Source organism: Camelus bactrianus, chromosome 6 (assembly GCF_048773025.1).
Source record: "Camelus bactrianus isolate YW-2024 breed Bactrian camel chromosome 6, ASM4877302v1, whole genome shotgun sequence".
NCBI classification, from domain to species: domain Eukaryota; kingdom Metazoa; phylum Chordata; class Mammalia; order Artiodactyla; family Camelidae; genus Camelus; species Camelus bactrianus.
This window is the reverse complement of record NC_133544.1, coordinates 21,411,161-21,429,315: the sequence shown is the minus strand read 5'-3', so window position 1 is coordinate 21,429,315 and position 18,155 is coordinate 21,411,161. Positions and strand designations below refer to the sequence as shown.

The 18,155-nt window shown below is 40.7% G+C and overlaps 1 protein-coding gene across 1 annotated transcript in view; it reads left to right on the top strand.

The window, feature by feature from the left end:
- NRXN3 (neurexin 3) overlaps nucleotides 1–18,155 on the top strand; it is a 1,655,134-nt gene that overhangs the window by 893,604 nt on the left and 743,375 nt on the right. Inside the window, exons 14-15 of the mRNA XM_074365185.1 lie at nucleotides 746–919; nucleotides 17,869–17,988. Of these exons, the coding sequence (XP_074221286.1) occupies nucleotides 746–919; nucleotides 17,869–17,988 (294 nt within the window). The remainder of the gene's footprint in view (nucleotides 1–745; nucleotides 920–17,868; nucleotides 17,989–18,155) is intronic.

Genomic DNA, 18,155 nt, shown 5'->3' with positions numbered 1-18,155 from the left:
TTCCCAGAAGTAAAGTACAGTTGAGGAGCACCATGCATTTTTGATACATCATGCCCATCCTATTTTAACAATGTTGAATTATATCATGATGCAATTTATTCAGTTTTTACTTAGACCACTCCTCAGGGGTGGATTTGCTGTCTCTGTAAACCTTGGGCATGTTGGAACTGAGTGATGGGGTTATAAACATTAGAATGTGAAGGGGTCATAATACACAGGAAAGAATATCTATAGGTTTTGGAATCTCAACTGAATCATTTACTGCCTGAGTGACTTTAGTAAAAATTTTTAGCCTTGTTCAGGCTTCTATATACTTTTTTGCAAAATGAGGATAATAATTGTTACTACCTTTATGGGCTGTTAGGAGTTTTGATGGAATAATGTCTGTAAAGTCCTCAGCTTATTATTGGTAACAAGCACATAAAAAGCACTCAGTACATGGTTGTTTTGTTGAAAATGTTATTAATCTTTACATAAAATGGGAACAATACCTACCTCATACAATGGATATGGTGATTAAAATTTGTGAGATGATGTATATAAAATGAATAACACATAAGAAATGTTAGTTTCTTCTTTTTACAGGGCAGAAACTCTGGTAATTATTTTTTACACTGGTTCCCCCCCCCCCCCCCCCAGGCTGTGTTATCATTATCTAGTGCATAGTCTGAAGTGCACTGGCGTTGGTCGATGTGGTTTCCATACCCCTCACCCATTTACTGTTACTACCTATTTTCCTTTGCAGGTGACCTCTACATGGCAGGTCTGGCCCAAGGCATGTACAGCAACCTCCCAAAGCTCGTGGCCTCCCGGGATGGCTTTCAGGGCTGTCTGGCATCAGTGGACTTGAACGGACGCCTGCCAGACCTCATCAACGATGCTCTCCATCGGAGTGGACAGATCGAGCGTGGCTGTGAAGGTACAACCTTTTTTCTTTTTAAGCTATGTCTTTGTCCCAAGCACCACGCCTGTCTGCTGCCTCTGCCAGTGCCTCCTTCCTCGATTTACCAGTCCTCCCTCATTCCCATTCACCACCTGGCATTGCATCACCATCAGTGTCCTCTTGTCACTGGCTGAGAATGTCAAGACATGTGCCACAGGCTCCGGGAATGTATGTCGGCAGATGTCTTCTCAGTGTCACCTACCTGCCAATAGAGAACCTTTCCTGGCATTGACATCAGGCCTCTCCTGAATTGTGCCTTTGCTTCCAGCATGGCTGAAAGGGTATCAGGGATTTTATTTATAACTTAATACATGGGGAGGTAGAAATCAGAGACTTTTTCTTACATGGGTGTCATCATCAATAAAATGTTTCTTATGTCACTAATAGTGACTGCATCATATAATGCAAACTGAGCAGGAGGTCGGAAAACGATGTCAGGATGCCATGATGAGGGGAGGGGAGTAAGTTATTGAGTACTTACTAGATGTCAGGCATTATTAGGCAGTTTCTCAGTGTGCTGTAGTGGAACAGTATGGACTCTGATGTTGTAAAGACCTGGATTTAGGGCCAGGTAGTAGTTCCTGTTGGCTGTGTGACTTCTAGCAAGTCACTTAACCTCTCTGAACTTTGTCTTTCTCATCTATAAAAATGGGACAATAAAACTTACCTTGGAAGAGTTATGTATAGAGTGCCTGGAACATACATAGTAGGTACTCAATAAATGGTAGGATTATTATTTACAAATGTTATCTCATGGGAGACATTTAGTAGCATTGCACGCCCGCTCATGCCACACAACAAACCACAGTCAGCCTATTTCTGTAGATAATCCATTGTCTCTTGAGATATTAACTGAATTTTATAAGTCTTTTGAGTCCAGTGGTTCTTTACAATAAACACCATCTAATTTCAGCTGGCAGGGTACAGCAGACAACATTTTCAGCCTTCCCAGCCTCCTGGGGTAGGTTGAGAAGGGGACTTGTATCGAACATGAAAGGCAAAGAGGATGTCTGACCAGTCACCAGGATCTGTGTATTCTTTTGTCTGGTTGAGCCTCATGGCCCTTTGTGCAATATATTGTGGTTTCTTGTATCCTTCCTTCATTTACCACATCAAACCTGTTCATTCATCTCCTAACTGTTCAGCTTCATGTGTTGCTCCTGTCCTGAACCAGTGTCCACCCTCCATGTGCCATCTTACAGCATATTTAATAAAAGCTTCTGCTCAGCTTCCCGGGCTGATCTGTAGGATGGAAGGCGTTTCCCTTCACCAAGAGTCAGTGTCTCTTTACCGGTTTGCACTAGTCATAAGGCTGGTTGTCTCTCTAACCCTCTCCAATTTTCTTTTAATCAGAAATATTTCTTAAATTCTGTTGGCCAAATATGGTGTGTGTATGGGGAACAGAAGGTTGGGAATCACCACGCATTTAAAGCAGCCACTTCGCTTTCTTCTCCTGAAAATGCACAATTTCATTCAACTCAAGAATTTTGGTCTTATTGATCTTCTCTGAGTTCTTTTGGGTGCTAAGGGCAATCCTGAAATAGATACACCATTTGGGAATTTGGGTGTCTTCGTTTAGAAGATTCCGGAATGACAGAATTTCCAGTTATCCTGGAATAATTAATTAATCATATCAAGTTAAATCATAATATAAAAGCACATACTAAAAAGCATAAGGCTTTCTTCAGATGTTAAATATTTTCATCATGCCATCAGTTCTGGAGGTTTAAAAGTGAACAGGGATCATCCACTTAACTCCATAGCAACATTGCCTGATAGAAATATAGTGTGAGTCACATACATAATTTTAAATTCCCTGGTAACTACATTTTAAAAAAAGATACAAAGTAACAGGTAAAGTTAATTTTAATTTTACATTTTATTTAACTTAATCTAGTATATCCAAAATGTTATCATTTCAGGATGTAATCAATACAAAAATTTTAATAAGACATTTTACCTTTTTTTTTCACATTGAGCTTTCCAAATTGAGTATTTTATGCTCGCAGCATGCCTCAACTCAGACTACACACTTCTCCAGTGCTCAGTAGTCCCATGCGGCTATGGCTGCTGTGTGGGAGGCACAATTCTATAGGGTATCAAAATTGTGATGTAAGGACATAGTGCTGAAGTTAGATTAAAAGGAAGTCTGAACTAACTTTTTTTAAAGGTAGATTAAAATATATAGCGTACGGGTGGAAAGGACCTCACTTAAGAGAGCTGGAAAGGACCCCACTTAAGAGAGCTTGAAAGGAAGTCATGAGAAGCATTAGTGAGAAGAAATTACCCATCTGATTGGAGAAAATGTTCCTGTCCCTAGCAACAGCTCTGTGTGCAATTTGGCATGACTCAGCACACTCATTATGGTGGGTTCTGACCTTCCTCTGAGTGTGAGTGATTGTTCAAAGCCGAACATTGTGGCTTGATGGCTCTGCCATCCCCATCTATGGACAATCCCATGGGCCTAATAACACTGCACTCTATTGCCATGGAGATAATGATGATGGTTACCTGTGGAGCATTACGGCCGCCCCACTGGGTGGCATGAAGTGGAGGATGAAGGCTGAAGGAAGAACGCCCTTGTTTACTGTACACAGATGACTCGGATAATTAGCTTAAGTGACCAGGAAAAATGGCCAGAAAGTGGGTTACAGCATAAATTACTGTCATTGGAATTTTGCACTATTGTGAATAAGCCCTTGTAAGAGATCCCGGGAGCTTTTTAGGGCACATGGAGGATGATGGGGAGGGAAACGAAGGGCACAGAACCTTGGAAAGACTGCAGAGAAGTGCCATTCTCGTTCTGAATCCCTGTACATAGTACAGGGCCCTCAGGAAGGCTTTTGAGAGTTAGGCTGAGTCATAGGAAACAAAACACACTTCTTGATCTATCATTTCTATGTCTAGAAGAGGAAACAAGGGGTAAGGATTCATTACTAAGAAGTAAGGCCTGGATCTTTTCAAGATGGTAATTGTGTTTTATTCTTGCATTTCTAGGGTACACAGGCTAGGAGGGATCATAGATTCCTGTCAAAGACATTGGTGATGACACTTCAAGGTCCCTAAGCAGTAATTGTATTACTTTCTCTATTATATCTAACCCCAAAGAGTCCAAAATTATTTTAAAGACACATTAATCCACTACTCTTTGGCTCCCAATAATTTACAGTAAGAAAGAAAAAAAAATCGTGACTTAGGTTTTAATTTTATGTTTCTAATATATGCAGACTGTATAATTTAGAAATTAAGTGCAGTTTCTGGACAGCCTAGCTGACATCCAACTGTGATTTGCAACCCCTCAATTTGGGCTAGGAATTTTTTAGTAATGTCTGATTCAATATTTGGCTGGTAAATATCTCTTTCTATCTTGAGGCCAGCTTTGCTGCAGAGCCCAAGGCATGTATTGGCTAGAAATTCGATTCCACAATTGCAGATGGTAAACATCTGAGAGAAACACACGTGCTTCATTGCGAGACTGGCATAAATAAATAAAAAGAACATTGGTTTAGTGCCTTTTTGGCCACAGCCATTTGGGTTTGGCTACATTTTAATAAATTAAAGCAATTGAGGTCATTGGTGTTTCCAAATCACCTTGATACGAATGCCCAGTTCTAGTGCCAAATTCCTCGGTGGCATTTTCAGGAGGTTACAAGGAGCGCTCCCAAGTGACTCTTCCATACTTAACTCCTAAATGTTCAGAATTGCTTTTGTGGGCTCTGTCTGGTTGTGCTCACGTGTCTTTCAGTCTGGCCACGTACTCCCCATACTTCTTGATGTTTATCCTCGCTGATGGAACATCATTCTCCCAGATCATGTGCCTTGGGGTTGGCTGTGAGGTTGTGGGAAGGCTCTTGTTACCACCGCTTGTGCTCTGTCCAGTCCAGTGTTTCCCTGCCCCTGCTCTGCTGACGTGGCTCTGATGAAGCCTGCTCCACCCTGGTCTGTGCATCCCTTGTCTGTGCTGTCTCTGGAGAACCTGTGGAGCATTTCAGTTTGTCCAAGTGATGTTGGTTATGCTGATTGTGTTTTCATTTCTGTAATGTTACCCTGGTTTACTCTGCCTCTTACTAACCTCTGGTTATTGTTTTCGCCTTTTCTGTTCTTTTGCTAACAAAGTTGCGTTGACCAAAGCTGACCTGCAAGGTAGAGAAGGTTCTTGTTCCCATTCCCACTTTGGACTGAAAGATGTCCTGTGTAACCCTTGGTATCTTTTCTTTAGAGGCCTTCAAGCTGTCACACCTCTTGGACAGCAGCGGTTGTAGGGAGGGGGCTGAACCCTGTGTTCTTCACTTTCAGTGGCAGAAAACCCAGATCACTGCATGAACAATAACAAAGGCAGGGCCTCGGGGGGAGGGGAACATGATTCCATTTTGCAGGGGGGACCAAAGAGGTTTGACAGCATCCTATATTGTGACTCCCCACAAACATATCAGTCCACTTCTGGAAATGCCTTTCCTAGTAGTTGCCATGGAGGGGTTGGATTTTTTTAATTTAATCACTATAGACAGAGGCAGCACTTGGAAAAAGAAAAAAAAGCCAACTTGTGTTCTTAATTTTTTTTTTCTAGGTCAGGGAGGTCATTTTTCAGAGCAGGACTTTTGAATGCTTGGATCCTATGAAAGAGAATTCCATTTTCTCTTAAGTCATTTTAAGGAAATCATCTAGGCATTTGGGAGATATTAATGTCATTAAAACATTCTAGAGATTTATGCCTCCTATTGGGGATTTTGACTGAGCACTTTAATTTCCTGTCTTGTGATCTAAAGGGAAAAAGTGCTCTTGGGGAAGAAGAGGGTCTACTGATCTATCGATTTTATCCTGAATGCCTTTTGAAATGCCCGCGTGTTACATGCTAGTGAATACCTACTGCAGAAACTGCTTCTTCTCTCATTCAGAGAGGTACCTTTCAAAGTCTGTAATGGTCCACCCATCCTGTCATGTCAGGTTATTTTGATTCAGAACAGCAAGTTGAGAACCGGCATGTTCTTTTGGCTGATAGTCAAGCAGGGGATTGAGCCTGGGATGGCCTCTGTGAGTTTGGAATCAGCAAACATTGATAGAAGTGGTTAAGACCAAGGTAGCTTTAAAAAACTACTTTTTACCTGAAAGATCGTCTTCTCTACAGTGACTTGCTACACGTCCTGTAGGTAATTAGCACCAGTGTCTGTCTTTTGGGTGGACCTCAACTAGATGAGGACTCTCTAGCATTTTACTGTAACTCTTTTTTCATTCCCTCTTAGCAGATTCGCAAATATGCTAATGTATCATAAAATTATTGCAGAGAACGTGCACTGTGTTAGTACTTTGAAGTCCAAGATAGCTGTACAATAGCTTTCAATTTCAAAGTATGCAGGGCTCCTTCAGGAATACAAAAGGCTGTTGTTTTTAGACATTCTGTTTAATTTTCAAAATAAGTCTACTCCCTGTTACTCTGTAAATGGAGGGGAGAGAGAAGGGGCAGGATTTGATCTATAATAAGAGACAATTCAAGGTGGTCAAAACTCTTTGTGATCAGATTTATTAGATAAAAACTAGACAATTGCATCTCCCCCTGGACTTAACATTCTTCATGGTAAGAACTATTTCTTATCCTGGGGATTTTGAATCCCCAGAAACTTACATAGCGACTCCCCATGCAGCAAAATGATCCTGAAGTTCCCATTCAAAGGAGAAATGGTTTGTAGGAATCATACAAAGAATGAGTTGAGTTCTGTGCCTACTGTAAATTGTTGACCAAAGTGTGGATATAGATTTGGAGATTTGGAATATCTTAATTTGCTCATTTGTAGAAACAGTCTAGTCATCAGAATGGTTTTTATGTTTTTATTCCACTGACCCAGACTCCCTTCCATTCTTGTAATGACTTGACAGTCTCTTTGTAGCAAGAGCTTTGTAATTATTTATTCTTTGTAATTAATTTGGGTCATCTTACTCTTTCCCTCTTCGCTGATGTTATGGCAAAAGATCTTTAGGATGTGAATGCCTTTCCTTTTTGTTTTCCTGACGTTAGGGCGTGGGGCATTACTCATGCTGGCTTTTTCAGACACAACCTGTGGGCACAGATAGTAGTAATTAACCATTAAGGGTGAAGAACAGTAAAAGCATATGACAAAGAAATGAGGCAGTCTGAAGTGGAAAGGCAAATCATTTTCAGAAGGAAATATGATGATGGGTCTAGGAAGAGGCATAATGAGTCTGGAATCCTCTTGTCATCGTTGGGGTGATGTTTTTAAACTATTTATTTATTTAAACTTTTCCAGTGATTGTGTTGTTCAGTTTCACAGGAATTCAGCTACTCCTGTATATCAGATACTCAGCTAGGTACTGGGATTACAGATGAGGTACAGTCTGACATTAGATAAATCTGTAGGAGATCAGTCAATAGTTCCAGTGCAGAGTGAAAACTGCTATGCTCGAATGGACATGGTGCGTGCTGTGTGGCCACGGAGGAGGGCTGCTGGACTGTGTGGGGGTTAGGGTAGTCATGGTGGGAACTCAAGGGATATTTTCTAGACAGATTTTGGGCTGAGTCTGAAGGACAACATGTTTTAGGTGGATGAGAGGTAAAAGTTCATGTAAGAGCTTGACCTACAGGGAGCTCTATTTGGCTGAAATAATGTGCCTGTGTGGATGTGATGGTAGGCGAAGCCAGAGCAGTAGGATAGACAGGTGATGACAGACCTTTTGTGTAAGGAGTTGGACTTCACCCCGAGGGTGCTGTGAAGAGAACCGAGACCTGGGTCAGATTTTCATCTTTTCAAGATCACTCTGACACCAAGGTGGAGAATAGATGAGAAAGACAGGACGTGGAAGCAGAGAGCAGTTAGGAGGCAAGTAGCGTATTCCAAGGCAGAGGGAAGAGGGGTGAAACTGACCCCTGTTACTCTGTGGGCTAAGAGGGTAAATAGGTTTCCCTTTCAGGTGAAACCTCTGAGGAGTGAGGAAGAAAATGAGCTTTTCCTCCTGTTTATTTCCCTACCACCTCCAAAGGGTTACTCTGTTTCGTAGCAGACACATTTACACATCATGACAAAAGGTGTCAAGGAAGAACTTGATTGATGGCCCTGGTTCAGGTCAGACTTTGCATCCCTCCAGGTTAAGAGAGAGAGTAGGAGCTCCCTTGAGGCCCAGGAGAGGTGTTACATTGCTGAGAGGTACAGTTCCTTGAACCTCATGGTCCCTTGAATAGAATGACAATATCTAATGTTTTTCAGGAGTAATTTTCTAATTCCTCTTATTTGCAAGGAGGGTATTCCTGCTGAGGAAAAACTTCCCTAAAAGCTTGTCCATATAAGAAAGGAACTGCCCAACTATAAGAGAAGTGATACGTTTGACCTCTTGGGAGTGAGGTAGTTGAGTCATAATCGTGAGAAATAAAAGAATAGCTCTTTATTGGGTTAGGTGATTAATCAGAATATCTTTCCCCCACTTTCCATATAATTTCCCTTAGCAGCTTCTATTTCTGGAGCTGAATGGCTTCTTTTCTGGACATGTAAGTTGTCTCTCTGCTCAGATGATGGGCATGTGGGTAGGGGAGACCAAGGATTGATCAGATTTTGTTTTAAGTGTTGCGTATCTTAAGTCAATAAGTGTATTGGGTTTGGATTCCCTGAAAACCCGAAGATTCTTTCAAGTCATATTAGATAAGAGTTGGCATCAGCCAAATACTTTTAGTAGTAGACAAAGGGAATTTTAATTCTCCAATTTACCTTACTGTGAGGAATGTAGTTCCCCACTTACATTTTCTCAGAAGCTAAGGGCTGTATTACTTTATCTGTTGTATTTTATGTAATAAAGCATAGTGTTTGACCTAGTAGAAACCATTTCCTCAAAGTGGTTTGCATTATAGGAAATAATGAGAGAGACAGGAATTAAATGGAATGTCCCACAGTGGTTCCTGCCTCTTGTCTCTCAACGCTTCATGACAGAGGTTTCTCAAGAGAGAACTGTGTAACTGTGACTTCCTGCCTCAATCTATCTTGTTTTTGGATTCCTGACCAACTACACACCCAGCTACAATGGGTACAGAGAGTTTGATTTTCCTTTCCAGCAGAATTGATAATACCCTTTACTGAGGGTCTACGTAGCGCAGGCACGTGCTAAGGACTTAGCATTTCGTGTCTCCGTAATGATGATGGCCTTGAGTGGTAGGTAATGTTATCCCCAGTTCACAGATGACTTCACAGGCTTTGCGTACGTTACTTAATCTTTACATCATGTGAAATGGAAACAGTTTCTATCTCCTTTATATGTAGATGGGGAAACGGGGGTTCAGAGAATTTAGGTAGCTAGCCCAGCATCACATTGCTACTAATTAATGAAGCTGAATGTTAAACCTTATGGCCTTTTCTCTACTGTGCTATGTGGTGTGAGCCTGGACTTGCCTATTTCCAAAGCAGAAGCAGTATGGAGATAACCAGAGAGTATCTGACTGTGTCCTCCAGGTGACTTTATGGTAGCTAGTTTTTGTAGCAATACTGTTTCACTAAGTTCCAGATGATATTTGCACAATGTCTATCTTTTTGTTGAGCCTGGACTTTGAAACCCCTCGTCTCTCTCTCTTTTAAAAAAAATGCCCTCTACTACTGTAATAAGCTGCTACATCAGTGCTGAGAAAACAAGGAAAAGCAGAAAATGAGGCCCCAGTTTACATTTTCCGACGCAGCACTGGCTTTTGAAGACCTACCTGTTCATGCTTTTTAAAAGATGGGATGATCCAATCGTTGGACCCTTATTACCCAGGCATTCTCTGCAAACGGGGTGGATTGAGCAAGAAGGCTTTATGGTGTCACCATTCTCTCACCTTTACACAGACCCCAGCAAGGGCAGGCATCACCGTCACCTCTGCATTGTCTCGAAGTGTCACGTGGGTAAATCACTTTACTCACCTAGTGTAACTGTTCTTTGCAGTTCATTGACCGTCAGGGGAGGTGCTGTGCTAGAGCAGGCACCAGCACAGGAATTTTCAGCAGTTTTGCAAGCTGGCTGACATCATGTAACATGTGTTAGCTTGAAGTTGTCTGTGGGGGGAGTACTTTATGCCATGAAAATCAGGTTACAGAAAAGTTACCAATTACGTTTATTTCCCCCACCCCCACCCCCTGCCGGAGTTCTAGTTGTTAAATACTTACCAGCACGGGACCAAAGGCCAGTGGAGGTAAAGACCTCAGAGGGCATCTTGGTTTTAACCAGTTCCCATGCCCCTCTCACCTTATTTTTATTCAGTGTATGATAAGAGGGCTGAAGTGACTGAGGAGAACACGGGTGTTATTGCAGCTGTCCCAGTGTCCCCAGAAGCTTTGGTGTTATTGTTAGTTTTTTCCATTCCTCATCCTAACCGAGTGAGTGTTTTGAGCCCTCATTTGAGAAGAGGAAAAGGTGAGCACCTGATCACGCTTGATGAGACCTGTGTCAGTGCCTGTCTGAGCTTTAACAAGGCTTCAGTCCTGCCTTCTAGACAAAAAAGTAAGATCTTAGGAACACCGCTGCTCTTGGGCCCTTCTGCCAATGCACTTTTATAGTAACATTTAGGACCCTGTTCTCTGGCTTGGCTTATTAACCTTCTGTAAAATTGGAACTAGAGCATTCACTTCTCAGCTGGCTCCGTATGAAGAGGGACACTTGACACATTTAAGGATCATTGCCTTCTTATTTTAAAATTAAATAGGAGTGAGTTGGGTTTCTGCCAATTAAAAGGGATGAATCTTATGTTGTCTGTGAATGATTCTCTTTGGAAAAGCCAAGAGGACCCAACGCTGTAAATGTAGATCCTCTGAGAGCTACAGAAGCATCTTTGCCTCAGGGACCGTGACATGTGTGCAGCAAAGTGAAGATCGCCTTGTACCCAATGTCAGGGATACCCTCCCTGAAGCTCCACACTTTAATTCTTATATTTTAGCAGTAGGGACTATAGACTGCTCAGGAAGCTGGTAAGGGTTGTCACACATACACAAATACACACATATGTATATCTATGTATGTTCATCTTCCTTTTAAAAATTCTTTCTTTTTCTTCTTCCCACTCAATTACTAATCAGTCATCCTTCCTCTAAGAGACAATGTAAATTTAAAAATGCCAAAATGGAAAGGTTTATGCACTTATAGGAGTGGAAAATAGAATTGAAAGTGGAAGCTATCTCTTTAGACAGTCGGTAGCAACTCTCATATGGCTCCTTACCGTGGCTGCTGGGCTTTGTGTGGGGCCAACAAACCCTTTGATTGGCACAGTGTTCTACTGTGGGGTTGCTTCCCATTCAGGCTCCACTCACCAATTCCAAGCCCTTTAACGAACTTCATGCCGTGTGATAAAAGATGATGCATATAGGTGAACCAGCCCCAGCTGGTGCCTGCCCCTTGGCTCCCAGCTTTGGCCCTTTAGGACAAAACAACATGGGCATCAGACCAGATTTGTCATCCCCAGGCTCCCCCACTCACCAAGCCCATCTTCCAATGATGACCAGGACCAGCTGGTGCTGATTACTGATCCATTTTCAATTGGGATGTTTGAGGCACAGGTTTAAGTCCTACTTGGACAATAACAGAAATACACTCTGATACAGGGGTCCTGTGCTCCCAGCAGCACTCCTGTCTCAAGGACCTGCAAGTGATAAAAGGCAGTTTGTCCAGAGAAAGACACATATCATATGATATCACTTGTAAGTGGAATCATCTAAAAAAAAATGACACATGAATTTACAGAACAGAAATAGACTCAGACATAGAAAACAAACTTTTAGTGACCAGGGAGGGGAAAGGAGTGGGGTAAACTGGGATTAGCAGATACAAACTACTATATATAAAATAGATAAACAATGAGGTCCTACTGTATAGCACAGGGACCATATTCAACAGCTTGTAATAACCTATAATGAAAAATAATATATATTTATAACTGAATTACTGTGTTGTACACCAGAAACTAACACAATATTGAAAATCAGCAATATTGTACTGCAATAACAAAAAGAATGAAGTTCAATAAACTTCACATGGTATTCAAAAAAAAAAAAGGTAATCTGTCAACTTTTGGTTTTCCAGACCATGAAGAGGAGTTGACTGAATCAGTTTTCAAGTTATGGCAAAGGTGGATTTTAACAGTAACAGGCATGAAATGACTGTCTGGGACAGTTCTTAAAAAGAAAAACAATCCCAGATTCAAGCAGAATGATGAGAAATTTGTGGCAATCATCAGAGTTATCTGAAAAAAAATAATAATAAAGAAAAAAGACACAATGGGATGCTTTCCAATAAGCTAAAAACAGAGCTGGGAGTTAGAAACTGAAGTACCTACAGACATCATTGACAACTTATCCCATCTTTTTATGTATACTTACTTCTGTGGTCTTGTCACTTTCCCTACTATACAAAGAAAAGTCACCAACCTTTCTCAAAAGAATATGTGACTATTTTAGTGGGGATTGATTACATATTAAGTGCAATAGTAGTATGCACCGTCTCTATATAGGGGTTCCCTAAAGCCTTAGTGCAGTTTAGTAATTAAAAAATTTTCTAAATATGTAATTCCAAAAGTTTAAGTTAGAATATCTGGAATTTTAGGTTGATTCAGAAGAATGTTTTAGATAAAATTATTAAGTCTTCAGGAATATCTGTTATCTTTATAAACATATACATTTGATACAGATTTTTATTCATTAACTTAGAGAAAACTAGTTCATCTTGTTTATTTTTAATTGAATTTTGAATTGAAGTGGCATTTGAAAAATTTCCTTGTTAAAACAATCACATTCTTATATTAAAATGCCATCTTTGTCTGGTTGTGGATTAGAAATACCTTAAGTTGCTCTTGTTAATCCAGTTGTACCCTCTCCCCACCCACCGGTCCTCTGGTTTACTCACATCCATAAAGGTTAGGTGGGTCAGCTGTGGAGTTAGCAAGTTTCGGTTTGTGATGTCGCCCTGCTACTTGTTACCTGTGGCACCTTGCAAAGCATCACCTAACTATTCTGTGACTCAGCTTACTTTTCTGAAATCCTTGCCTTCCAACTTGATCAACAGTCAAAAAATTCTTCTTCTTCTTTTTTTTTTTTTTGAAGTTCTGTATGTCTTCCATGAGAAAATCATTCCTGTTTTTCTGATTCTTTAATACTTATAATTGCTTCATCATGTGTAAAGAAACTAATATCTGAAACACACTTAGTATATTGTCTATCTGGCACATAATGAGTGCTAAGTAAATCCCTTGTTATATTATTGTTATATCCTCTGTCTGATTTGTAGACAATCGAATTATATCAATGAATGTACAGTTAGAAGCATTGTTGAAATTTTTCTTTTTCCTTTTTTCTAGGACATTTTGGTATACTTCTTTAATTTCTACTCTCAAGTTTGGAGACACTGTGAGAATATGAGAACTAGATACAGATATAAGATATAGTCTATTCAGGAAAGGATGTATTTAAATAGTTTGAAGTAAGAAAAGGAGCTTATATCATCATCTAGAAAGTGTTTTAGAGGCTAGTCCAAACTCCAGTTCATTCAACACAGCTGCTGCATGCTGTCCATGAGCACTGGGGACTCAAAAGAGTCTGTCCCAGCATCTGGTGAGACTGAGTGAATCTAATAGTTAAATCAGGGAAGGAAATGCAGTCAAATAAATACCACCACTCCCCCCAATCCCCCCAAAAAAAGTTTGGTTCCAAGTAGGAAGTAGCTTATATGAGTTGATACTACTAAATTCTATGGGTGAATTGTTAATCAAGAAAAATGCTTGGATTTAAGTCACAAAAGAATGACTTTATTTCTTTATTTTTTAGTTCTTTTGTTTTCTTTTATTCAATAATTTTTTCTGAGCCTTTACTTTTAGATAAAGAGGTGAATGAAACAGATAAGACTTCTGCCTTCAAGGGGCTTATATTCCAGTAGGATGAGATAGACAATAAAGGTTTTAATGAAGAATATTTTCATTGCAGGCCATGTAATTGTTGTGAGTTTATAAAGTGGGAAATAGGATGGAGAGTAAATGAAATGCTGATGGGGACTTCCTTAAATAGGAGAGTCTGAAGAAAGCCCATTTTGAACTAAAGCTTAAAGAATAAGATGAATCAGTTATTTGAAAATCTGCAGGAAGGACATTTCAGGTTCTGGGTCGAGCAGGAGCAAATGACCTTCAGGGTAGGGATGATCTTAAAAGTGTTAGAGCGGAGGTCCTAGAATGTGAGCAGGCCTGAGAAGCACCCAGAGGGCTTGTCTCAGATTCCTGAGCCCTGCCTCCAACCCAGTAGGTCTGGGTGAGGCCTGGAAATACGCATTTCTCACAAGCTTGCAGGGGATGTGGATGCTGCTGACTCGGGGCCTGAACTGTGAGCACCACTGTGTTAGAGAGGAATTGGAAGGGAGAAAGGATGGCTGAGCACGGTGTGCTGGGGGTGAGGAGTGGGAAATGAGGCTGGAGAAAGAGGCAGGAGCTCTATTGTTGCCAAAACTTGGCCTGCATACCTTGCTTACCAAATTGAGACTCAAAGACAGAGTTTTGGATTAAGTAGAAAAGGCAGCTTTATTTCTTTGCCAGGCAAAGGTGGCCACAGTGGGATAATGCCCCAAGACGGTGGCCTGTTGGGGAAAGAAGACAAGGGGTTTTATAGTAAAAGGTCAAGATTTCAAAGGGTGGAGCTAGTTTCCATAGAGATCACATACAGGGTAACATATTGTTGCAAAGTTGTTCTTGTTTTTGCAGATGCAGCAGTCCCTTTCCCTCTGCTGGGTTTGAAGTTCACCTCCAGCTTTGGGGCTCTTCTGATATTCTTATGCCTAGAGTAAAGGGTGCATAGGAAGGGGTCTGTAGAAAAGAGCTCTAAAGAAATACTTGTTCAGTTTAAAGTCAGGTTGATAAATACGTCTAGCATTTTGGGCAGTATAAGGCCTGAGACCTCTTGCTGCAGGCTGGGACATGTGCCTCAAACAACAGAATACAAAGAAACCACAAGGGGCTAAAAATAATTGCAGATGTGCAGTTAGGGAAAGTTATGAATAATAGGATGCACAAAACACCCAACTGTCATTTCTGATGTGTCAGGAGCAAGAGGAGGGCACTGAGCATGATCCCCACATGCAGCACGATGAGGTAGTTGGCCGGACCACCCCAGTTCCCTTCCTCATTGGCCTAACCCTTGTTGGCAAGAGCACGAGGAAAGCCATTTAAACTATTATACGATTAAGCTGTTACAAATCCCATGTGGTCACTGATGACAATATGTTCCTGCTCAATTACACTAGGATCTCAGCCCCAAAAGGAAGTACAAGTAGTTCAGATGGATGGGAAATCATTGCAAGTTCTCCTAGTCCTTGCTGAAACCCTGAAACTACTCTTGTTCTTAGATGATTACCGTGTAGTCAGTCTTTGAGCACTGACTGAATCTGAGTGGCACTCACCCCTTAATACATGTGAAACAAATTCTGTGGAATTTGGAAATGGCCTGTAATTCCCTCTGTATTGGATTTCTCACCAACCATTTACAAATAGGACAGATTGCTCACTTTGCAGAGCAACATTATCCCACGCTCAGATTTTGGATGTATGAGACAACAGCAAATCTGGGGACTGCAATTCAGATCAGCTCAACATTTACTAAAACACTTTCTCTGCATCTGGCACAGAACACAGTGCAGCAAAGACATAGCCAAAGCATACTATATGCTTTCTAACTGTAGGCAGCAGTCAATCTTTTGGGGACAGATAGTTAAAAAAAAAAAAATGAACGAATTAGTGGATTATATAACTAGAGTACAGCACAATGTGTAATAAAGGGTTAAGTATTATCATATACAAATGTTAGTGATGCAGGTAATGTGGCATGGCCACAAGAAGAGGGAGAACTGTTTGAAGTTACTGGCAGATGTTTGATATCAAGGAGGCCTTTTGGCTAGTCCTTGGAAAATGGTGAAAATTTGGAAAAGCCTTTGTCTTCATGTTCAATCAACATGGAAATAATTATTGTGTTTTCCCAAAGTTTTTGCTGTTCTGCCTTTCAAGGAAAAGCCTTCCATATGTTTCTGATTCTTTAGTACAATTGAATTACTAGCCCATTGTCTGGTGAGAGCTATTTGGTCAGGGAACCCCGTGGACTTCTCAGAAGCTTTTGTCCTTTAGAAGAAGCTGTCCTGATTTGCCATTGTTAATGAGACTTGTACTACACAATACTCAAGTTTAAGACCCACTGAGAACATGACCATGAACCTCCTTTCATCTCCGCATGGGGGAACCACATGGCATATAGGAGTTGCAGAAACTCAGCAGCTGGGCCGCTCCCCCAGTGTTAGTAATTGTCTTGAACTTTCTTAGGTCTTACCCTAATAGCTTTGTGTTAGGAATGATGGTTTGTAGTGCACCTGCCCTTCATGAATAAATACAAAATATCTTGCCACCCAGAAGACAAACTCTTTGTAGTCATGCATCTCTTTTGAACATGTATCCTTAGGGCCCTGCATGCTTAACATTTCACGATTCTGTGCCTATGTGAGGCTTAGCTGGGATATTGTGAAATTTGTACTTTTACTGAAATGAATGTATTTTTATTGTGTCAAGTGCTTTTTTTGCATCATAGCCTGACTAATACGCTTGATGAGTCAAAGGGTTCGTCTCCTTTGCTGAGATTTTCTGGGAAGTTCATGGAGTTATCCTAAATATTAAAATATTTCCTGTTAGCACAGATAATGCCAAAGGCGTAGGTTTATCTTTAATCCCAAGGTAAAGGCAGAAGATATAAGTGAAAGAGAGAAGACGGTTAAAGAGAGGCCCCAGATGACAAAGAGAGACGGCAATCTGTAAAGCAGAGATGACCAAACTTTTTCAGTTGTTCACTCATACCTGCAGAAGATTTTGGGAATGTCCCCAAGATAGGTGTATTTATATACATATACCCTTATATATTACTTGCCTATGAAAGACACACAAACATTGAAATAATAAAGAAAATGAACATAATTCCTAATGTTTTTCCTATACCTCAAATAATTCTCTTTTGCATTCTTTGGTGTATGCACGCTCTGTTTGAATACATTCTTCTGTAAACCTGTAGCAGCAGTGTGGTACAGTGCACTGGTTCTCAATGTAGGCTAAATCATACCTTGAAAGCTTGGGAAAAATGCAGATTTCTGCCTCCCCCCAAAGTTTATAATTCAGTAGGTCTGGGGTAGGACCTGATAATTTGCATTCCTAACAACTTCCCAGGTGATGCTGGTCTGAGAACTATGCTTTAAGAGCCACTAAGATAGATAGTCTCAGAGTTGGTTTACCTAAGTTAGACATCAGGATCCTTTAATTATCAAATGTGTGACCTTGGGCAAAGTCTTTTACTTCTGTGAACTTAATTTGTTAAATCTGTGATGTGGAGATAATCATAATTACTTACCTTTTAGGTTCACTGGCTTTATGAGATAATGAGATAATGTAGACAAAGTGCTTGGTACCCAGTGTTTATCAGCTACAGAACATCAGTACATGCTGGCTACTGTGTTCTCCTCCTCCTCCTTCTCATTATCATCAAGCATCTTAGGGTCACAAAGTAGTCTGTAGGAACTTTTGTGCCTTAATTCACAAGAATCATCAGAATGCATTTTTCTGCTTTAGCATTATACGTTTAGAAGGACCATGCTCCAAATGAGATATCTTTCTAGTTGAATGGTAGAGATGAAGCTCCTTTGCAAAGTCTGCCAAAAACAGAACAGTGTGTTCAGCCCTCTCCCTTCTGTGTGTAACTGTTGACAGTTTGTGGCTATGTGTGTATCTCTGTCATCGTTTGTATATAGTGAATTCTTCTTGCATGACTTAGAGTTGACAATTTGGCGGTTGTATCTGAATGTTTTGGGGCATGAGAATAGTAAATTCAAGTGATTGCTTTGAATTTGATTAATTTTTCACACTTCTCTCTCCTTTTTTCTTCTTTCCTCCTCTTCTTATGAATTACTAGGACCAAGCACCACTTGCCAGGAGGATTCATGTGCCAACCAGGGGGTCTGTATGCAGCAGTGGGAAGGCTTCACCTGTGACTGTTCCATGACCTCATATTCTGGAAACCAGTGCAATGATCGTGAGTACAACCTTTTCATACTTGAGATTTTTTTCAAAGTTCAGAGGTTTCAAGAAATCTTAAGGGACATTATGTAAAAAGATGGCTCTTCTGAAAGATTCATAAGCAATTTCCTCATCCAGAAACTTGGAAAGTAAAGGGCTAATGTTCTTATGGGAAGAGCAAAG